The sequence below is a fragment of the Pseudochaenichthys georgianus genome, chromosome 4 (assembly GCF_902827115.2).
Source record: "Pseudochaenichthys georgianus chromosome 4, fPseGeo1.2, whole genome shotgun sequence".
NCBI lineage: Eukaryota > Metazoa > Chordata > Actinopteri > Perciformes > Channichthyidae > Pseudochaenichthys > Pseudochaenichthys georgianus.
Window position 1 is genome coordinate 33,689,665 of NC_047506.1, and position 21,758 is coordinate 33,711,422.

General features: G+C 41.7%; 1 protein-coding gene across 2 annotated transcripts; it reads left to right on the forward strand.

Moving 5' to 3' along the window:
- Nucleotides 1-573: 573 nt before the first annotated feature.
- On the forward strand, nt 574-21,492 carry LOC117445092 (phosphatidylinositol 3-kinase regulatory subunit gamma-like). Of its 2 annotated transcripts, none has more exons than XM_034080499.2 (9): nt 574-1,058; nt 9,846-9,981; nt 10,967-11,065; nt 11,539-11,719; nt 12,509-12,634; nt 12,741-13,060; nt 13,531-13,605; nt 13,788-13,958; nt 14,752-21,492. In XM_034080499.2, exons 1-9 carry the CDS (start codon nt 944-946, stop codon nt 14,948-14,950), a joined length of 1,422 nt encoding a protein of 473 aa, XP_033936390.1. In that variant the 5' UTR covers nt 574-943; the 3' UTR covers nt 14,951-21,492. The 2 variants fall into 2 exon arrangements, with proteins under 2 accessions (XP_033936390.1, XP_033936391.1); XM_034080500.2 differs by lacking the exon at nt 574-1,058 and adding an exon at nt 5,257-5,400.
- The last annotated feature ends 266 nt before the right edge of the window (nt 21,493-21,758 follow it).

Consider the following 21,758-nt stretch of genomic DNA (forward strand, 5'->3'; position numbering starts at 1 on the left):
AATATATAATTTGTAATACATGGGCTAAGGTTATAACATGCACAAACACTGCCAAGGTCCTTTAAGAATGTGTGGTTGCTCCTTATTCATGTAGTTATGTCACATTCCAAAGTGGTTGCAGCAGTCAGTAGTTTGAAGTGACATACAGCCAGTCAGTGGGAAGGTGAGGATCTCACTGGAAAACCACTGAATTTGTAAGTTGCTCTTCAGAGGCTGAAGTAATTTCCCTATTGGCTTTCAGATGCAGCCGCCTGAGTTTGCGCACAGAGGCTTGATCAGCGTTAGGCCTGGGATAAAAAAAAAGGCGATCCACTAGGTGTACATAGTTTTAATATAACAAAGGCAGAATGGGTGAGTGTTATAATGTACGCATAATTTAAGACGCAAAGTAATGTTAAGCGAGATTCTGCTAATGTGTATTGCGTAAAGGATCTATTCATATTAAGTTTGTGTGTGTTACAGTAAGATAAATTACATCCCCCCCTGTAAACCGTGGCGCAGTGGTTTGTCCCAGCCGTTGTCATCCTCTGCCAGCCTCCTCCGTCAGTGCTCTTCTTAAAATGAAGCTAGTAAGCCGGCGATACCAGCGGAGAAGAAGGAGAGGGGACTGAAATGTAGAGCTGGCATCTACTTTCCCACCGTTTAAAGGACGCTTTTATATAAACATATACGTATACAGGGCATTCATGAAGAGCCCCAAGTTAATAACACTATTATTATGTCGGAGGGAGCAGTCACAGCCCGGTGCTTGCTGTACACAGTTCGTCTATTTATTCAAGTCTGAAGCAGGAATTCAGATAGAAGACTTTCAAGTAGATAGATTAGCCTATCTAATCAAGTGTTTTTATTAATACGTCAGTTTGTTTTTGTCACCAGTTCGCATTTTATACGCTTTTTTTCCTTTTTGTGGAGAAAGATTGTCAGGTTAAGCCACACGAAAGCAATGTATAATACAGTCTGGACGTCGGAAAAAGGCGATGAGGAAGGAGACTGGAGGGACGTGATGATGCCCTACTCCACAGAGCTGATATTTTATCTGGAAATGGACCAACCGCCAGGTAAGCAGGCCTGCGCCGGGCAACAGAAGCTAATATCGGACTGGATGTTGGGCTGGGGCTTGCATGAGAGTAGAGGAGGTGCTGTGTTTGGTTTGGTGCCTGTTCAAATTGGTGAAAAGTTTTTTTAAAGCGTACATCCTGGTGCTGCTCTAACAGTACTTCACGACATTTGGGTCGATTTTCCTGAGGGATTTTACATACGTCTGCTCCTTTTAAAGTGATATATTTTGTACATTACTTTTTGGCAGTGCCTCAATGTTGCCACAGTCGCCTAGCATATTCCCTTTTTGTTCTAGTAAATAAGCAGGTAACTTGAGCTTGAAAGAAACACTTTTGTCTTTAAATTTGACTTAAAATTCAGTTTCCGGTACCAATGACAACGCTTTGAACACAATTGACTCCATCTGTCCTGCTCTAATAGGCACCGGTTACATGATAAATGCTCCATTATACATGTCTGCTTATTCCTGCTGTCACACAGTAACATCAGCTGCAGCTATTCAAACCTGCACTAAGACTCATTCGGAGACAACAGTCCCATGTATTCTGTGCATTGGCAGCCTAACTACTCTTCAAACCATCTGCATATAAAATGACACGATAAATGAATAGTTAAGATGGCAGACATCGCACTGCAAATCATTTTGGACTAAAATGCAAAAAATAGCATCTCAATTAATTGTACCCGAATTTTCTCCTCTTAACCCGGCAGTTAAGTGTTGCAACTACTTGCAAATGTAAATCTGATATTACTCCACAATCAAAGTCTTTATGAAAAGGCTCTATTCGGATCATCCTGAAATTAGCTCTACCCGGTCTCGACTACAGGGAAGGGGGGATGGGACACGGAGAGTAGACAGGGACCGGGAGAATGAACACAACTGGGAATAAAACGTCCCGAGCGTTTCATAACCATAACATCGCTCACTGACTCGCATTTATAGGTCGCTGTGCCCCTTTCTAGCAAACTGTCTCCCCGCAATTTAATACGTTTCATTCATTCCTCCATGCATTCATTCCTCGGCAATTTTGCCAGTGTCATTTGACTCCCAGCCCCCCTCTCTTCTCCCCTCGGTGCGCTGAATGGATCATGGCGCAGATGTGGGACGTTGTTTCCAGGAGGCGCTGTTGAATGCAGTTTGCCCAGTAGCTCTGTCCCCTTTTTTGTATCCCTCCTCCTTTCACTCACCCCATGATTCTATTGAGATGTACAGTATATTATGCAGCCACCATAAAGTGCAGTATTATGTCTTATCGTTGCTGAGATGATATCAACAAAAAAAGAAAAGCCTCTTAGGTTAAGATGCTTTATCAACGATGTACGACCATCAGATTGCAGAGAATTTAAACTACATATACAATGTAATTTCACTTTATGTGAAGTGTGTGTCCGTAAATGTGGGAAAATATCACTGCAGATACATTTTTAGTAGGTTATTGCATCCTTGTGCAATGTTGATTCCTCAATTTGAGGTATGTTGGAGTGAAGTGGTGCAATATCTCCACTTTCTGCACATTACAAGTCAACTCCTCCTTTTTCCCCTTGGCTGAACAAAAGACCAATTCTTTGTCTTGGTCACTCTATCTCCATTTGACGATCATTGTGTTGGAGCTACAGTAGAGTGAATGGACTGTGCTCCTCAACCCAACACGTCCGGGCATGTGAATGCAACACACTTGCTCTTTGCTGGTGATTCACATACTTTGCTGCTGCTGCTGCTGCTGCTGCTGCTGCTGCTGCTGCTGCTGCTGCTGCTGCTGCCGCCGCTGCAGCCGCCGCCGCCGCTGCTGCCGCCGCCGCCGCTGCTGCTGGCCCTTGCCTTATATAGTGCCTGGAGCCATTCATTCACGCATACATGGGGTCATTGTCGTGGCTGGAAAAGACTGTTGAAAATCTGCTAATGTTGTCCAAGCTTAGCGGAGCATTTGGGCTCATTTCATGATGTGAACAATGCAGTCAGCAAAGACGCATGTACACAAATAAGGTGTACTTGGCATTTGTAAAAAAGCAGAATTAATTGAAAATGCAGATGGACTTTTGCTGTTACTCATACCTGCGGTGTTTCGCAATCTGCTTTTTTGTGTGTCACCCCATTTTCCGGAATGAGCTCATCCTGTCTGGATCTTTTTGTTGCCCACATATATAACCAAGCATCAGCTTGTCTGCGCCTCAACATATGCAAACTGTGTCTTTGTCTTGGCTTAACTGGCATGCATTCTGAAGAGCTACGGTTACGGGAGAAGGAGGCAAAGAGTGGGTGACGGGGAGGCTGAATGAGGAGGAGGAAGTGGGACACATTAGGAAGAAAGGATGATAAAGGGTTACGAGAAGTAGGGGAGAATGGAAGACTATAGCGTCCCACCGATGTTCATTAGAATATGTGTTAGACTGGAATCGAAACGTGAAAGCCTCGGTGTGTGTGTGTGTGTGTGTGTGTGTGTGTGTGTGTGTGTGTGTGTGTGTGTGTGTGTGTGTGTGTGTGTGTGTGAGGCCTTTGTGTGCAGGATGATTAGCACAGGTGGAGTGCCACTGCCCCCCTAGGGGAAGGGCAAAGCCTGCGTTTCCACTGGCAACTTAGTGGATGTGTGGTGCGCTGAGTCTCATCATTCAATGGAGAATGGGTGGGATGTTATAGTTAAAGGACCAAACCACAGTTTTTTTGGCATGTCTTGGCCAATTTAAAGCAAATTCCAGGTCGTTTCTATAAACATCCACACAGCATGAAAAGCAACTTGCACAGTCTTGACATTTGCCCTAATATGGCTCTTTATACATTTGACATAATGTCTGCATTTGATTTTGTGAGATGTGATGATGCAAGCCATTATGATGCAACACTCACATATATGCACCAAAACTGCCTCTTCTTAGTGTTGGCATACAATGAATGGCTAGATAGGGTCCTTTGTCTATGATGGTATGATCATATTATGTTGAATTGAACAATAAATGGTATATATTATGGATTTGGCGCAAAGTGAAATTAGTTTTGCAAATAATTTCATTTTTGATTGACCATCAATTTAAATATGTGAAGATGTAATATTGTGATATATATTGGAAAACATGTAATTGTTCAAATTGTGATCAACCAGCCCTGCATTTGTCTGTAGGGCCAGATTATAATAGATTTTTCTCCATGAGTGTGCTCACCTGCAGAGGGGGAACATATTTGTTTCAATTGTATCAAGCAGTCAAGTGCATAGCATAATCAGAAAAGGCTACCTGGGCAACAAAGCAGAACATCTTTGATTTGCAAAAGGCTTATACTTTGCTTTGTTCTTTGATCTGGATAAGCAGCAGTATAGACCTGCTGCTGTTGATATAAAGGGCATTCACAGTGGAAATGTCAAAGCCTCTTTACATTCAGAGTGTAATCATCTGGAGGGTGGGATTAACCCGTGGCCCCTATGCGATGTACTATATGTCCATATATGTGTCGCTGGGTTATCAGAGCCTTTAATCAGGGTCATCATCGTGTTCCTACTCAAATCCAAAGCCTGCTCATTGTCACATATATTGAAAGGTTTGTTTTGTCTCAGGTTAAAGTGGTACAGCTGCTGAGTGAAATGGTGGAGTTCTCAGGGGAAGGTGTTCACCACAATGTCGTGGCTTCTTAAACTGGAGGATGTGCAGCTTCTCTTTGTCCTAATATTATTACAAGTAGAATATCTGTACATGTTCCGACTGTTGGTCAGACATTTGAAGACTGCATCTTGGACTTTGATGAGCATTTTGCTATCTATCAGAGTGATAGATGAAATATATATCAACAATGGAATGTTTTGTATTTTGCAGACCTTCCTGTGCATTTAGTTGTGTTTTACAGCATAACAGTGCCTCACATTAACTGTGAATACGTGAGTCTCTGAAAGGCACATTCATCCGTCAGTCGCACTGTTCAATAGGAGACAACCTGTTGATTTAGCGCTCGATACTGCTGTGTGTACGAGTGTGTGGTGTCCCAGAAGGAATTGATATTACCCTCGGATAACTCCACCTCCCCTCCTTTCTTCCTTTCTTCCTCTGGTGAGGTCACGCCCCCCATGCCGCCTCCTGATTGGCGGAGGGGGCGGGCCTCCTTGCAGGGATTAGTTAGCGTGTCGCCTGTCTTTTAGGATCAGCCTCGCTCTGCTCTTTTCTTCAGTCTGACTGAGCAGAGAGCAGGAGGAGGAGGTGGCGGTGGAGGAGGAGGAGGATTAGGAGGATGAGGAGGAGGAGGAGAAGAGAGCAATAGAGAGAGAGAGTGAGTTAGAGAGAGAGAGAGAAGAAGAGAGGAGAGAAACAGCTGAGAGACGGGTGACAGCATGCAGCTAACGGAGAGTACGATGGTTGAGGACGGTAAGAGGCTGATTTAGTCTTTTGGTGGCTGTTTTCTTCTTTGTGTCTTCTCTCAGTTCATCACCATGTCTTTCCTTTAAGCCTCAGACTTCACTTCCTGATCCAGTTTGTACAATTATAAGCATTTTCTACTAGTTTAGCACTTTTTTTCTTTGTTGACAAATAAATATGTTCTCCTTTTTTTTAATGTTTTTGCTGCCCCCTCTTCTTTGATTCTTCTTGCAGCACATGACCTAAATGGAGTGTCTGTGTTTGTCTCTATTCTTACTCTGTTGCTTCGTGGGCTTTTGTACTCAAGAGTCCTGCAACTGTAAGCTTACCCACGCAACTACCTATGAAGCACACATGCCAGAAATGATGTGATTCCACCTCCTAAAATGTGACCAGTTAACGATTTTATACATTGTCAATATAATATATTTTAAGATTTTCGACCGTTAATCTCACAAATGATTAAAAGCTGGGGAAATGATGACACTTTTCTTACAGTTAATATTCAAAATGCATGTCTACTGTTGCAGACATGTGGACTCAGATTGAAGTCTTAAGCTCTTAAGCTTGTCCATGTGTGTGGGGTGCATGTGCGTGCTTTCACAGCCGTGACGCTGAAACACACCCCCATACTGTAGAGGCTCACACACACACACACACACACACACACACACACACACACACACACACACACACACACACACACACACACACACACACACACACACACACACACACACACACACACACACACACACACACACACACACACACACACACACACACCACCTGCAGCTCCCTCCTCTGCCCAGTTGTGAAGTTTTGGATACAGGTTGAGGAGCAGGCTGTGTTCATGCCACATGCGTTTGAGTTTTTTTGATTTTGCAATGTGTGCAGTCATTTCTTAGAGTGTAAACTCTTGTTGCAGAAAAGACCTTTGTTACTGTGCTCACTGATCAGCTGTGTGCACTTGCATTATTTTTGATAGCATCCCCAAAGGATGACCGCGGGCAGCATTGATGCTTTGTGTTTGTGTCAAGTGTGAGTGTTTGTCATGCGTGTGTGTCAGTCCGTGCTGACAGTCATTGTTCAGGAGAGCTGTGGTTTCTCCCTGCATGTGTGGTGACAAGTGATATCGCTGTGTGTGTGTGTGTGTGTGTGTGTGTGTGTGTGTGTGTGTGTGTGTGTGTGTGTGTGTGTGTGTGTGTGTGTGTGTGTGTGTGTGTGTGTGGCTGAGCATTGCTCCTTTGTCTGGTGAGGGGGAGGGGGGAGTAAGGAGGGGAGGGAGGCTGCGCTGACGGTCGCCTTTGTTCATCGTCCCTCTCGCTGTTTTATGCAGCACTTGTGACTGACCGTTTGTTTTATAGACTTAAAAGTGATACAGTTGTTTAATAAGAAACATTTTCATAATGTGTGACATGTTCAGGGTCCGTCCTCTGTGGTAGGATGGTTGTCATTAGTTAATTTGACTTGTTCTGTGCAGGAAAGATGTTTTAAAGAGCACAGGGTTTGCCTCTCTAGGTGTTGCAGAGTGGGGACCTTAATGCTATAAGTTTCCAATGGACCTGTGCAACAAAGGGGTGTGTGTGTGTGTGTGTGTGTGTGTGTGTGTGTGTGTGTGTGTGTGTGTGTGTGTGTGTGTGTGTGTGTGTGTGTGTGTGTGTGTGTGGTCCTGTTTCTCATTGTAGTGCTGACTGGGTTAGTGAAGACAATCCTTACGATGGTTTCAATAACATATACACAAGCATTTATCGGGTATTATGATACATGTTTTTACTCGTTTTAGGTTCTTACTTGTGTGCGGATTTGCTCCTTTTTTTCCTATTGTAAATTTGATATTATTTTTATTAAATGAATTTAGCTCATTTAAGATTATTAAGATTTAATTAATTGCTAATAGATAGATTAGCCTATTGTCCTTTTTACGATACCATCCTTTGTGTGGTCCATGTACTTCCACACTTGGACACACACACACACACACACACACACACACACACACACACACACACACACACACACACACACAACAGTGTCTTTCAGTTATATAGGAGCAGTGTTTCACTTTGTTACCTTTTTTTATTTTTTCCTGAAATGTTTAAATAGTGCACGTGCTTTTATTTAATATAAAGTGGACTTTTACTCTGTCTATTCTTAGACGTGTGTGTGTGTGTGTGTGTGTGTGTGTGTGTGTGTGTGTGTGTGTGTGTGTGTGTGTGTGTGTGTGTGTGTGTGTGTGTGTGTGTGTGTGTGTGTGTGTATATTAAATGCTGACGGAGGGGAACAGTGCAGCTGCAGAATGACAGCTTAGGCTTCTGTAACTGACTGACTGCCGTGGTTATGTGAAAGAGGAGGGAGGGAGGGAGGGAGGGAGGGAGGGAGGGAAGGAGTGAGGAGTCCCAAAGTGAGAGAGGAAAAAGGGAGAAGGACAGCAGGGTAGGAAAAGAACAAAGAGAACAGGAGAGGAAACCGAGCAGCAGCTGTGCTACACATTCCTCTGAACTGAAGCTCGTCTGCTGTGTGCGTTTCTACCTATTATTATTTCATTCGCCCTCCAACCTGCTTTGATGAGATCTCCTCAGCATGAAGTTTGCAAAAGGTCTCCGGCTGTTCTTCTGCTCTGCAACACACACTGCTGCACGGACACAGGTGTAGAATGACCGGTAACAAAGGGGAAGGTGAGCTAAAAAGCTCCTTTATGGAAATCAAAATATGTCAAACAACTCCAGAAAATGTCCTTTGTGACAAAGGGGACCAACCAAGTTTTGTAGCCCCCTAGTGGCTATAGAAGCCTTTTTAATTTGCCTCAGATCTCAGACAGGTTACATTTGTTTATATTGGATAATTAATGCAAACAAACCAGAGATTAAAAAAAAATTAAAAAGTAAATAATTGACTTAACATTTATCAAATGGATACAATCATGCCTCTATAAAACTTTATTGGCATAAATAATGTATGTCTGTTCTCAGAAACACGTGGAAGTAGCAGCTGTTTTTGTTTTGTTTTGGACATAATAATAATAATAATGTATCACCTGTCAGATTGTTTGTTCCACTGCCCCCAAGTGGCCAAAATGATTTTAAACAGCTTTTGATTTAAATACATTTCCAGAATAATTTATTTTATTTGTTCATTCAAAGACAACATAATTCTTACCCCATGTTACAGTAGAGTCTGGGGGGGGGCACACTAACGATGTGAAAAGGTTGCAACTTATCGGGACAGTGAGTAATGACCGTGCTGCCTGCACATACACTGACATCATATTTGTCTGGCCTTATTCAGCTCTGCCTCTGTGCATTGTGGGAATTCCCCTGTCCTTCGGTGGCATTTCAGGGTGCTTTCATCAGCGGACTTTCCCTTTTTAAAAACCCAAACAGTGTGTGCCTGGAGACTTCTGAAAACCCGTGGGGTGTGTGTGTTGGCATTGTGGGTTACACTGTTTGGCTAAGAACTTTGCAGCCAGTTCTCTGTTTGTTAGCATTCAGTCAGTTTGAATTCACCTTCAGACTATTTGAACGCTGCTCCGGCTTTGTTATCATTGCCCAAACTTAAAGGTGCAGTCTGTAGCTTCAATCCACATAAAAGACAAACGGAAGGCATTTCATTGTGAGGGGCCCCATTATGCTTGTTGGGGTTCTGCCTTTCCTGTCGTGTGTTATATTGTTTTTGGTGCATGGTCTGCAAAGGCTAAAATCCCCAAATGTCTAAACACAGGCAGGTAAAATAACTGTAATAACGATACTTACGCAATGTTCTTCACAGTATTTCTCAAATTGCTTCTTAAAAGGCACACTCTGTTGCACATGTATTTGATTATTTATTTGATAAGGAATCAACCCTAACTGTTGAAAGTTTTATAAAATGAAGGGCATCAGTCATGGAAAGAGCGCTGGGTGCAAAGCAGAAAGTAAAAGTCAAGTTTCTGTCAGATGTCTTACATAATCAACCACAGCGTATGAACAGGGGGCTTCCCTCCTGCAGCTCAGTGGGAGGACGAGTTCAAAGGCAGGAGAAATTGTGTGAAAACAAGAGTCCTGGCAGTTGTTACACACTTTCTTCCTCAAAATGTCCTCCATGCAGCCCATAGCTTTCACTTTGCCTGAGTGTGTATTGCAAGTGGTTTATGACTCAATAATTACTGTGATGATGTATGGGCTGTATTTGTCATGCCACTGTTTGCCTTTGTGATTAATAACAATGGGGTCACCAACTGCCCCGCTGCTGCATTTATGTGTGGATATAAAACAGCTCCTATGTTGTGATTTGCATATAACAGGTGTGCAGAAAGATCTCTATGTCTGGTGTTTGTGTAGCGAAGCTCTAAAGTAATGAAATATGTGAGTAATGTAACAATGCTTCGCCTTGACTCCATCTGCAGTAATATATAGGTGGCTGTAATGTGTACAGTCTTTCTCACTAATAACATGTCCTCTCTTCCTCTCCTCCAGCTCTTCCTCCAAAACCAGCAAAGCCACAGCAGCCCTCCTCAGTGGGGGGGGTTGGGGGCAGCACCAATGGCACCAAGGATGTAGGAGCAGGAGGCTCGCTGCAGGAAGCCGAGTGGTACTGGGGAGACATATCCAGGTAACCCTCACACACTAACATACTGTGTTTAAGGTAGGCAGTACATCTGCTTGGCCTATTGTTGCAGATCCTCGTCAAAAAACAAGTATCATTCAATAAATATAAAAAAAGAAAAGCAAAAATCTGGTCTCAAATTGCTCTACTTTTGGTTTTATGTGGGAAAGCTTGTACATTTGGTGTGTGATTCAGGTATGAAATGTGGTCCCACCCACAACTATCTTAATATACAAGTATTCATATTTATGAAACTAACTTATAGAGATGGACAGGAATTGGTGAGTTTATTACCCCATTACAGTTAAAGACAGTTCATTATTTATAGCAGTAGCTTGGCCAGAAACAATGAAGAATACACACAATACAAATCTATTTCGACAGAGAGCTCAAATCAAGAGCTCCTCAGGTTTATGTAGTATTCAGTATACAGTTACATTCCCAGATGTTTGCCATCAAATATACCTGTTTCATAAGAGTTGAGCAGAAATCCTTTTCATAAATGTTCTGTTTTCTTAAGTTACAATCATGAAGCTGCTGAGTCTCACGCTATTGTCACCGTCTTACCTTCATAAGTGCAGGTTAGCTCTCAACCACAATCCACACATAACTCCACCTACAGCGCAGACAGCCAGTCTGCCACCGTTTTTACACACACACACACACACACACACACACACACACACACACACACACACACACACACACACACACACACACACACACACACACACACACACACACACACACACACACACACACACACACACATACACACAGAGCAGAGAGACACTGTTGGCTGGGACCTGTCCTTCCAGTCACTCCCGACATCATCTAATTGACACACCGTTCAGTTTGAGGTGTGTGGCTGCGGGGGGGAAATCCCCATCGCCTGCCACTGATAATTGAAGGCAGACCTTTCAAATGAACACCATCTGTACACGGATCACTCAACCAACTCACTCTATGTATTTTTTTCATTTGTCTTCAGGGAGGAAGTGAATGATAAGCTCAGAGACATGCCTGATGGCACTTTCCTGGTGCGGGACGCTTCCACAAAGATGCAGGGAGATTACACGCTCACACTGAGGTAAGGCCCTTTGTTCCCACCAAAAATAGGTCATATCTGCAGCTATTTTTCAACATGAAAGCCCACTAAAATAGGCAATAGGTTCATTTCCCAATGACAGTGGGCAAATACATGAATTGTCCCAGGAATGAATGGCGACTGCAACCTTTCCATTTACACACATAGGCCAGATGTTGGTGGGTGTTTTTGTGCAGTTTGTACCAGTCATGAATGCACTGTGTTTAAAACCACAGGGGGATTAACGGAGGCTGGAAGGAGTGGTAGATGACTTATTCTGCTCCACTTTAATGCAGACATCCAGATTGAGGGAAATCATGTGTTGAGAAGCATTTTAGCCTACGCAGCATCCTGGTAAATTGGAACAAATCGCCCACTGAGTCTGAACTAGGGGTTGTTTGAGTGTGAATATTGGGGGGAATCATCAGTTTCTTGATGCATTCTTCACTCTAAATGTTTTGTTCTGTCTGGTTTAGGAAGGGGGGCAACAACAAGCTGATAAAGATCTACCACCGGGACGGGAAATACGGCTTCTCCGACCCGCTGACGTTCAGCTCAGTGGTGGATCTCATCATTCACTACAGACACGAGTCCCTGGCTCAGTACAACACCAAGCTGGACGTCAAACTCATGTACCCCATCTCCCGGTTCCAGCAGGTCAGCACACATCAAATATGTACCACACCTTGTGTATTCGTCATGACTTTATACACAGACATTTTATTTTTCGCAACTGCAATTTTTGATGTGCTATTAAAGGGTCCTTGATATTTTTGGTTAAGGTGTCTTTTCAAGCTGTACAACCTGGTAAACTGTAGTTATTACTATTTAAGGGTAGTTTGGGTGTGTTAGAATCCGTGATCAAATTACGGACTCATATTGGAGTAATTTGTAAAGTTTTCAAATTGGAAGCAGAAATCCCACTTTCTAGTAATTGCTACTAATTTTAAAACACCTTTTCAATCACCTAACTTCCCTGTGCCCTGTGTCTGGAGTTGGGTGTTTCCACTCCAAACTGCAGCAGCAGCAAAACCTCCGCTCACTGAAATATTGCCCCGTTTGCCGGCCCCCGTTTGCCGGCCCCCGTGCCACGCTCCCTAAATAATTGCACACATCTGCGGTGTCAAAGGGCCGCGGTTGCATTTATTCCCTTCCTCCCCTCGTTCCACTCGTTCTGCAGGCGAGTCATTACTCAGAGCGGTGAAATATCTCAGAGCGTGTGCACCGTGTTGCCATACACCCAGGGCATTGTGGGTGGTTAATTAACGAGCCTGCTCAGGAGTCACCCTCGCTAAGCAGAATCAGGGGTGAAGGGAGCAACACATGCATATGGACTTTGTCCCGAAGTACAAATAGCTCTGCATTCTTGAATGTCTAACACTTATGTATGCTGCCTTTTGCTTTTTCTTGATTCTAACGCTTACTATTTGTTGTTCTATCCCTCAGGACCAGCTGGTAAAGGAGGATAATATTGACGCCGTGGGGAAGAAGCTGCAGGAATACCACATTCAGTACCAAGAGAAGAGCAAAGAGTACGACAGACTGTACGAAGAATACACCAAGATGTCACAGGTAAGCAGGTTTTTGAATTATAAATGAACTTTTTTGGTTTTTACAGAAAATAAACTCCTATTTCCTGTCATGTCCTCTAACTTACCTCCTTCCCTCCATCCATCAGGAGATCCAGATGAAGCGAACGGCCATCGAAGCCTTCAATGAGACCATCAAGATCTTCGAGGAGCAGTGCCAAACGCAGGAGCGCTACAGCAAGGACTACATCGAGCGCTTCCGCCGCGAAGGCAACGACAAGGAGATCGAGAGGATCATGATGAACTACGAGAAGCTCAAGTCCCGGCTAGGGGAGATCCACGACAGCAAGGTGCGGCTGGAGCAGGACCTGAAGACACAAGCCATGGACAACCGGGAGACGGACAAGAAGATGAACAGCCTGAAGCCCGACCTCATACAGCTCCGCAAGATCAGAGACCAGTATCTTGTGTAAGTGCACAACACATTATTATTATAAGTAAAGCAGGCAGACGGACTGAAATATATAGAAAATATACTTTCAAAGTGTTTCATTTCAGTTTTTTCATGAACATAAATGCTAACCAAAACTTGGGTTTTTGGTTTATCCACAGAAATCCCTGAAATGTCATACAAATCAAGCCGTTAATCATGTTAAATACTTAAGAGGTAGATACCAGTTTAATATCCCCTCAGTCTAAAAAGACCCTGATGTTCTGTGACTGACACGCAGCGCAATTAGGAACTTGTTACTTCCTGTTACTGAAAGCCAAGAGATGTCCTGCTTTATTTCACCAATGCTGGCTTTTAACTGTCAGAAACTTGCCAATTTAATTTGTGTTCACTGCCTCATAAACAATGGTGTAAAAGATGTAGGGTTTTAAACTGATCCTTGTTGTTGTAGTAATGGTTCCCCCTCTCTCTCTCTTCTCTCTCTGTAGCTGGCTCAATCACAAAGGAGTTCGTCAGAAACAAATTAACGACTGGCTTGGAATCAAGAACGAAAACACTGACGAGTGAGTCTCAACTTTTACTGCCTTTCCGCTGCCAAAAAGTGGTTAACACGGTTACTGTACATATGTCTGTGGGCAGAGCAATGGCTAATATAATCTATACCTATTTGTACCCAAATATGACATTATTTCTCTGTGGCAAAGTGCCCCGTGTTTACCGTTGATCTTTTCCTGTGCGGCTGCAGAGGCTACTTTGTGACCGAGGAGGACGAGAACTTGCCTCACTACGATGAGAAGAGCTGGTTCGTCGGGGACCTGAACAGGACTCAGTCAGAGGATCTGCTCATCGGGAAGCCGGACGGAGCATTCCTCATCCGGGAGAGCAGCAAAAAGGGCTGCTACGCCTGCTCTGTAAAGTGGGTATACGTGCCTTTATTCATGTGCAATGTCCAAACTATTTCCACTCTTATATACATTTTGAGTATAGAAGTGCAATAGATGTGTATGAATTACTGTTTTCCTGCGTAGATGTTTGGTTAGCCGGCCATTAATAACAGTTAGCCTAAAAGGACTTTTTTACAGTTGATATATAACAGAAAAAAGAGATGCTTCATTGTTCAGTGAATAAAATACATTTACACTAACAGCCAATTACAATCAATCTATCATTAGACTACCAAATAAACAATCGCCATTTTATATGTAATTTGTTAACAAACTGTACTATTTTGGTCAGTCTCTTTTGGCATTTTCTTTCTAGCAATTTTATGATTTCCTGAAATGCAGATGGAAAATATTATATATATATATAATAAATATAAAAATATATTAAAATAACAGCTTTTTTAAATGTAACCACATTAGTTTGAAAGAATTACGTTTTAACTACACAAAACTCCTGAATTAATTAAAGCTGAGATAAAATGAAAAACAACATTAACTTTGAACATGTTTGCACCTATTCAATAATACATAAGCATACTGGGTGTGCTTATGTAAGCCTCTACTAACCAAAAATACCACAACATCCATCATGGGTGAAGCCACATTCTGAGCCCGCCTACTTGTAAGCCGTCCAATCAAATGCAAAGGATTGGATAAAGTATTTTATGTAAATAAAATGTGACATTTTTCTGGGGAATGTACGAAGGACGTTCTAGCTAACTACTTCCTGACCAGCGTGATTGAACCCTTCTTCTCTGTCCTCAGTGTGGAAGGTGAGGTGAAGCACTGCGTCATCTACAGCACGCCGCGGGGCTTCGGCTTCGCGGAGCCCTACAACCTGTACAGCAGCCTGAAGGACCTGGTGCTCCACTACCACCAGACCTCGCTGGTGCAGCACAACGACTCGCTCAACGTGCGCCTCGCATACCCCGTCTACGCACAGATGCCCTCCGGACGCAGATGAACCCCACCCACCTGGCCACAACCCCCACATAGACAATAAACCAACCCCCTCCTGGGGAAGGGAGAACGGGGAGAGTGAGTGAAGGAAGGAACAAGGGAGGGAGGGAGGGAGGGGGATTGGTTGAAATACAAAGCAACCCCAACACCAGACCCCGTAAAGATAGAAACAAATGAAACACTTGCTGCAACACACGTCAGCCACCTTGGAGTTATATATTTTTACAAGAACTATTTCGGAGGGCATTCTTTCTAAAGACTGCTTGATTTGCACAAGGAAGTTTTAAATGTTTGTGAATGTGAAAAACAAATAAATAAGCGACTGAAGGAAGGAAACGGAGTAGGAGACTTCAGAGTTTCAGTTTGACCCCGCTGCTACCTACAGTCCAGCTCAGACTTTTTACCAGAAACTACGCGAACGACTACGAAGGCGACAACAAAACATTCCCAAAACCCCATTTTGTTTAGTTTCTCCCGTTATTTTTGTTTTAGTTTGCTCCTCAGATGATTATATTGCAACCTTTTTGTTTGTTTCTGGAGTCGTTTCCTTTTGTTTCTCATAGCTTTGTTTGTGGTAAATGCAAGAGGAGACGATGTCAAGTATCTGTCCTGTCCCTCTCCGTACGAAAAAAGCAAATATAATGTAGCATAACGAGACAACGGACACTTGGTTTTATGAAGTGTTCCTCCATGTAGACTGCTGCTGAAGGGTTTAGGGGGAGGGGGAGGGTGGGGCATACGTGACAAAACATAGTTTTGAAGTCTTAAAGAAGGACAAAAGGCTTGCTTTTATACTAACTGTAGAGGGGTTCTTTTGTATTATTTCTGCTTTGCTGGAACATAGTTGATTTTTTCCGTTATTTCTTGCCAATGTGTACATGGCAATGTCACAGATCAGAACCAGAGACCAAAGTTGGTGTGGAGAGGGAGGGGGAGGGCAAAGAGTCAGCTTGTGTGTGTTTCTTTAAGTTTTTTCTTTTCTTTTTGTGAATGGTGAAAGAAGTGAAGAAAAGCAAACGAATGGTGTGTTTGAGACCACACATAAAAACCGAGTTTTGGGCCACGTGCTTGTGCACCAAATAGCCTTTTTTTGGAAAACCAAATGGTACGTAAACAGAGAAAGCCAGGACCTTCTGTAAATACAGATGGTCAAGAATGAAGCACTTAAACAAGTCCCATGTGTGACCTCAGCATTCTGGACCTGTTCGAATAGTATAGTTATTTCTCAGTTTTCAGTATTTACTGCTTTTTGACCGTTTTTAAGCAATTTACTGACATTTTATAGACTCAAAAGTCAATAATTAATAGAGAAAATATGCGTAACTCAGTGTAATAGTTTTTTCAAATTCATTATTTTCTACCAACTCACGGCTTGAGTGCTGAGGTCACAAATGTTACTACACTTAAACCAGAAAATAAAAGGTTAAAATGGTCCGTTTCACCAAAATCATCTTTTTGAAAGCATGAAGGACCAGTGAACCTGAAACCAATTTTATGTGTGGTTTAAAAAGAGAGTGAAAGATACTTACATGAATATATGCTAACGACTATGGGTTTAAAAAACTGGGACTGTTTGTGTTTTTGTTAAAAACCTTCAGAAATAATAAGCTTTGATAAAAAAAACTTTGTCTGCAAGACAGAGAGCAGGTAGACGGAGGCGATGTCTCGAGCTAAAGGCGCAGGCTTTATAAGAAAAAAACTGAAAACTTGAAAGAACGTGCAATCTAGCGTTGTGTTTATGAAGTCCAGCAGAGCGGCGCACTAGGGTCCGAGAGATAATCAAAGTGCACAGTGAAGCTTTTGGATGGAAATTCTGTCTGACTTCTCCATTTCCTCTTTTTTTTATTTTGTGACAATTTTGTTTTTTAAACTCAGAACCTATTGCCGGTGCTTGTCTTTACAACCAGTGGAAGCATTTTCTGTCAAAGACTAAAAAGCATCACACAATAAATAAATATCTTCAAAAACTGAAGAGAAAAACACAACCCAGTTGCATTCTATTTTTCCTTGAAATTTGAAATTTGCTGTTACTGATTGGCTGTTGGGACGAAAATAATGCCCACCCATTGGCTGTTTTTGTTTTGGAGAGGTATCTTTTGAACCAGGGTCAGCGCTGGTTCCCCGGACAGTCTGATAATCTGCAGCTATTCATAGAATGAAAAGCTAGCGAGTAAGGGCGCTGATACATCGACCCCGTTTTCTTTTTTCACAGGATAACGTTTTTGTTTGGGTCTAGCAAAGGAATCTTACAAAAGACTGGTTACAAAGTCAGACAGAGCACCCTCCCCTCTGGTTGTTTGCAGTCTTTTTCACAGTATGATAAGCGGAGTGTATGGGCTACACACACAGGTACGTCTGCAGGAGCGTATCAGGTTGTAGGAAGAGGGCCATTGTTTGAGTATCTGCAGAGGAGTCATTGTGAGTGAATGATACAACCTTGGTTGTACCCACCACATGTTTATCTACACCCCCGTCTGTGCTCCTCAACAGTAGTAACCCATGACGGTATCACCGTTATCTACCCCCACACACTTGATAAAGTCAGCTCACATTAGGTAGATGAGTTGGGGGAGGCAAGGTTTGTGGACCTGAAAGCCATTGATAGTAAGCGGTCTCTCCCGAATCAGACTGGGTGTCCCTAAAGCCGGCAGGATTCATCCGATTTGGCCTGTTCTCAGACTACTGTCCTGTCATGTAGACCTACAAAATAATGCAAAGCCTTTTTAGAAAATGTTGAATATTTGGCGTAAAAAATCAGTTAGTTTTAGTCACCTAGGATTACACAAGTATTCCAGATAATTATCTTGTGTTTTAAAGAATGGTTAGCCATTACATTCCATCACTACTTCCTCTAATCCATGCATTAACAGAAGCACAATTGGCAACATCGGTTTGTCTTTTTAAAGAAACTGAAGTTTACATATGGAAATGGAGCATTCCAATTATTTTGGTATTATCTTTCCAAATGTTCCATAGTTCCATTACTAAAGAGACAGATGTTCGAATGGACATAACTTGCAAGTTCCTAAAATATAAATGGAAAAACAAAGTTATATTAAAATAAGCTTCACTTTGTGAAAGCAGTGTAAACAGGCTAGAACTGAATTGAAGTATCAAACTGTTTTGATTTTGAGAACAGGCCAAATTTGGTTTAATTGATGCCGGCCCAGAGGTCCCGTTCTACCTTCCAAGTAGAAAGCTAAAGCAGGTTTGGAAGAACAAAGACGGTGTCAACACTGTTGGACAGTCGCAGCATAAAGGATGTGGGAGGTGTCGGCTGTGTCCCATTTCAGTTGTATATGCCTCCGAATTGGGACCCAGCCTTTTTTGGCGTGTTGTATCTGTTGCTGTCGACCAGTGATGGCGGTCTTTGTTCTTCCTGTTGGACTAACAGGGGACAACAAGGCAGGGATTGTTGATATAATCTTGAATGTACAAACAGGATCAGTCTGGGTCCAAAGCTTTTTTCTTTTTTTTCTTGGTATTTTCGAAGCACCAGAAATCATGCTTACAAGAAGATGATCATAACGCTAGAGGTGCTATCGAAAATGCATGCCTGTTCGATTTGGCAGACTTCTAACGTCTCCTTCACAACGTTTCTGGTCATTTACCCTCAGGTGTTACAAGTTTACCGTAGAAACGACCATACAACAAAGCCAGCTATATAAAAAAATCAATAAACAAATCAGGGTTTTTTTCAGCATTGATACTTAAATCACTCTCAGTCGATTAAGCTAGTTCCCCACGACTTTGGTTTTTGTAGTGTCCGCACTTCAGGAGACTTGTCCCTCGTTGCTTACCGTAGCTTAGACACAGCATCATCACCAAAAGGATGTCATAATCTCTCCTTTCCCCCCCATCACCACACAGTCTCATGTTTTTTTTGTTATTAACAGATTTTGTTTCGGGTTGAACACAAAACCCTAACTTTATTACTTGAACTATATTGCATTGCTCACTGTTGAATGTCTTTATATGAAAATATACATTTATTAAAGAAAGAAATAACGAAGAGTTCCCTTTTGTTTTATGGTGAGCAGGGCCAAGGTTTTTAGAGTTTTATGACAGATGTACAGTATTGGTTACAGGCAAACGTAGAGCTAATTTAGGAGGGAAAGAGGCGCTTTTTTGAAACTTCTCAGAGATATGTTCGGATCTTTTCCTTCACAGAGGGCTTGTCTGAAATTGCACACCTTATCATCTACAAGAGACTTGTGTTAATATTTACATGTGATATCTGCATTTTCATCAGGAGTCACATTTACACGGAGATGTTGTATCCATCATATATAGAAAGATAATACAGTTTTAAGGGTCGTTTTGAGTTGTTGTCGCTGTTCTTTGACTGTTTTCACCCCCCCCCAAAAAAACATTAAGACCAAAGATTTCAGTTCCTGTTAAACCCCTCAGTTGTCCATCATTGGAAATGGATGTTTCAGTGAAGTTTTTATCTCCATTGCCTTGATATTATCACAACTCAGAAGATAAAACCATGTTGTGTGAATGAGTGTCCCGTACAGCTAGCTAGGATTGTTGGTTGATCTGTTCATTTTGTGTTAAAAATAGTTTAAACAGGTACTTTTTGTGACACGTCAGGAAGGATCCATCTTTAGAGTCCTTGATGTCCCAATGTAAAAATCTATCAGATTTAACTTGATCTGCACTCTTCCGTTGATGTGTCGTTGGTATAAACGGACTTCTGTTAAGGATTTAGAAGAAAAAAAAAACCAAAAGTCACATCTTTGTCACTCATGCTACTTCATATTTTTGCACATGATGACCATAGCTGGAGTTTAGCTTGGTTTGCCATCTGAATATTTTCTATTTCTGGGTTGAAAATGTCCTGCAGAAATCTCGTGAACAAAGTAGTTTGTGGGGGTTTTCAGATTTAGTTTTGTTGTAATGCCAGTGTTTCCCACAGAATTAGAATTGCTACAGGAGATACGGAAGGTCAACAGGAACAAAATAAGTTTTTTCCGTTTTGTATAATGATACATTTAACACTTACAGATCTGAGGTTTCTGCAGGACCATTTTCCTTTGTAACTCACTCCACACAACATGCAATATTCCCTTTTCTGTCAACCAGGGGTTCGTGATAGAGGGGCCATGATTTACCTCAGGTGCATCGACCCCGCAGGTGTTTCTGAATGGGCAGGGGTTCGCTCGTAGTAGTACTAAGGCAGGGAGACAAGCAGTTTAGGAACGTTTTTGGACAAACCAAAATATCTGTTTTGTCAAGTTTTCTTTTACAGACTGTTTAGTTGGATTTTCACTTTGGAAAACTCAACTCTAACTCAAATAACTCCAGGAAATAGGCTTAGGTTCACTTCTGAGAATATAAAGGTACATTCAAACAAAGGTGCGGTCTCTGTGACAAAAAGGTACAATAAGTCTAATGTTACCTTTATTTTTATTGTGAGTGTTAATACTCACTTCCATGCCAGGACTGTTAAAATCTGTCTGTTGTTTCTCTACCACAGTTATTACTACCAATACTACTACGCGCCCTAAAGCAGTTCTGCAAAGTTTTATTTGCAGCCAGGTTTGAATATGTTTGATTCTCTGCGAGGAGTCGTGTTGTTCTTACCACTGCTTATCTGATCACAGTACCCAGCACAGCTTCGAGGAGTAACAGCTTCTTATATATATGAAAATAAAGAACTTTTAAAAAAACTACAACTTTAAAAAAAGAAAAAAAGATTTTTTTAAAAGTGTGTATGACACCCCCACCTTCCCATCCCCAAAACCTCTTTTACCCCTTTTTGACATACGTACAGATCCGGCATGCATATTTGGTACTCTTGACTGTTGTTTTTGTTGTGTATTAAAAGAAAATTGTAAAAAAATATGTCTTTGAAAAACAACTGTTATCTGACTGTTTATGGTGTATTCAGATCTGAATTTGATAAAACTAATTTAACATCACTGCTTACAGCTGAAGCAAGTTCCCGTTTTTATTGTGTCAGTTGTAAAATGCTATTAAATGGTAATACTGGGAGAGAGACCAAAGATAACAAATAAAAAATGTTATTTTAATTCCGATGTCTGGTAGCTTTATATAAATGTTTGTCTAAGGTTGGCAAATCAGGAGACAATAATGTTTGAGAACATTTAGCCTTGAATATATTTGTCTTTGTTAAAAGATTTCCTGATGACTTTAATCTTAAAGATGATCACCAACTCAACATTTCAAATCTTGAGACAGTGTCCTATTTTTCAAAACCAATTAGCAAAATGACTAAACTCTGATTTTCACATTTTACCACAAACAGACATGGTGATAATCCTCCCCCAGCTGATTACCTGTTATTGGTCTCTTTCTCAGTGTTACCCTCTGCCATAACTGCTACGCAATCTCTTGGTATTTTCTCTTTGAAACAGTTTCGGCCAATCACGGTTCACTTTACTTTCTCGTATTGGTTGCAATAGTTTGTTGGTTGTAGATTCTCCATTTGTTTATGAGCTGAACTCATGTACGTTTATCAGTGGAGCTCCACCATATTCAGTGCTCTTGCAGAATAAAGAAAATATTTTGTTCAAATACAAAAAAACTGAGTGTTTGTATTTTATTTTGATGATTGTCGAATTACGAAAGAAAACGATAAAGTATAGTATGTCGAATTATGAAAAACAACGACATCGTATATGTCGAAAATATCTGAAAAAATGACAGTATGTTGAATTTTCAGGAGAAAAAAAATAGTAAAGTATGTTTTTCATAATTCGACATACCATCATTTGTTGTTTTTTACGGAGCCCCTAAAGGGACATGAAGAAAAAAAAAAAAAAAACGGAGAAAAAAAAAAGTCA

Bases quoted from the DNA above. Each gene is read 5' to 3' on its own strand.
- LOC117445092 (XM_034080499.2), top strand. From the start codon at position 944: ATGTATAATACAGTCTGGACGTCGGAAAAAGGCGATGAGGAAGGAGAC. The intron at 1,059-9,845 runs GTAAGCAGGCCT...CCTCTCCTCCAG, and splicing joins GGAAATGGACCAACCGCCAG to CTCTTCCTCCAAAACCAGCA. The intron at 11,720-12,508 runs GTCAGCACACAT...TCTATCCCTCAG, and splicing joins CCATCTCCCGGTTCCAGCAG to GACCAGCTGGTAAAGGAGGA.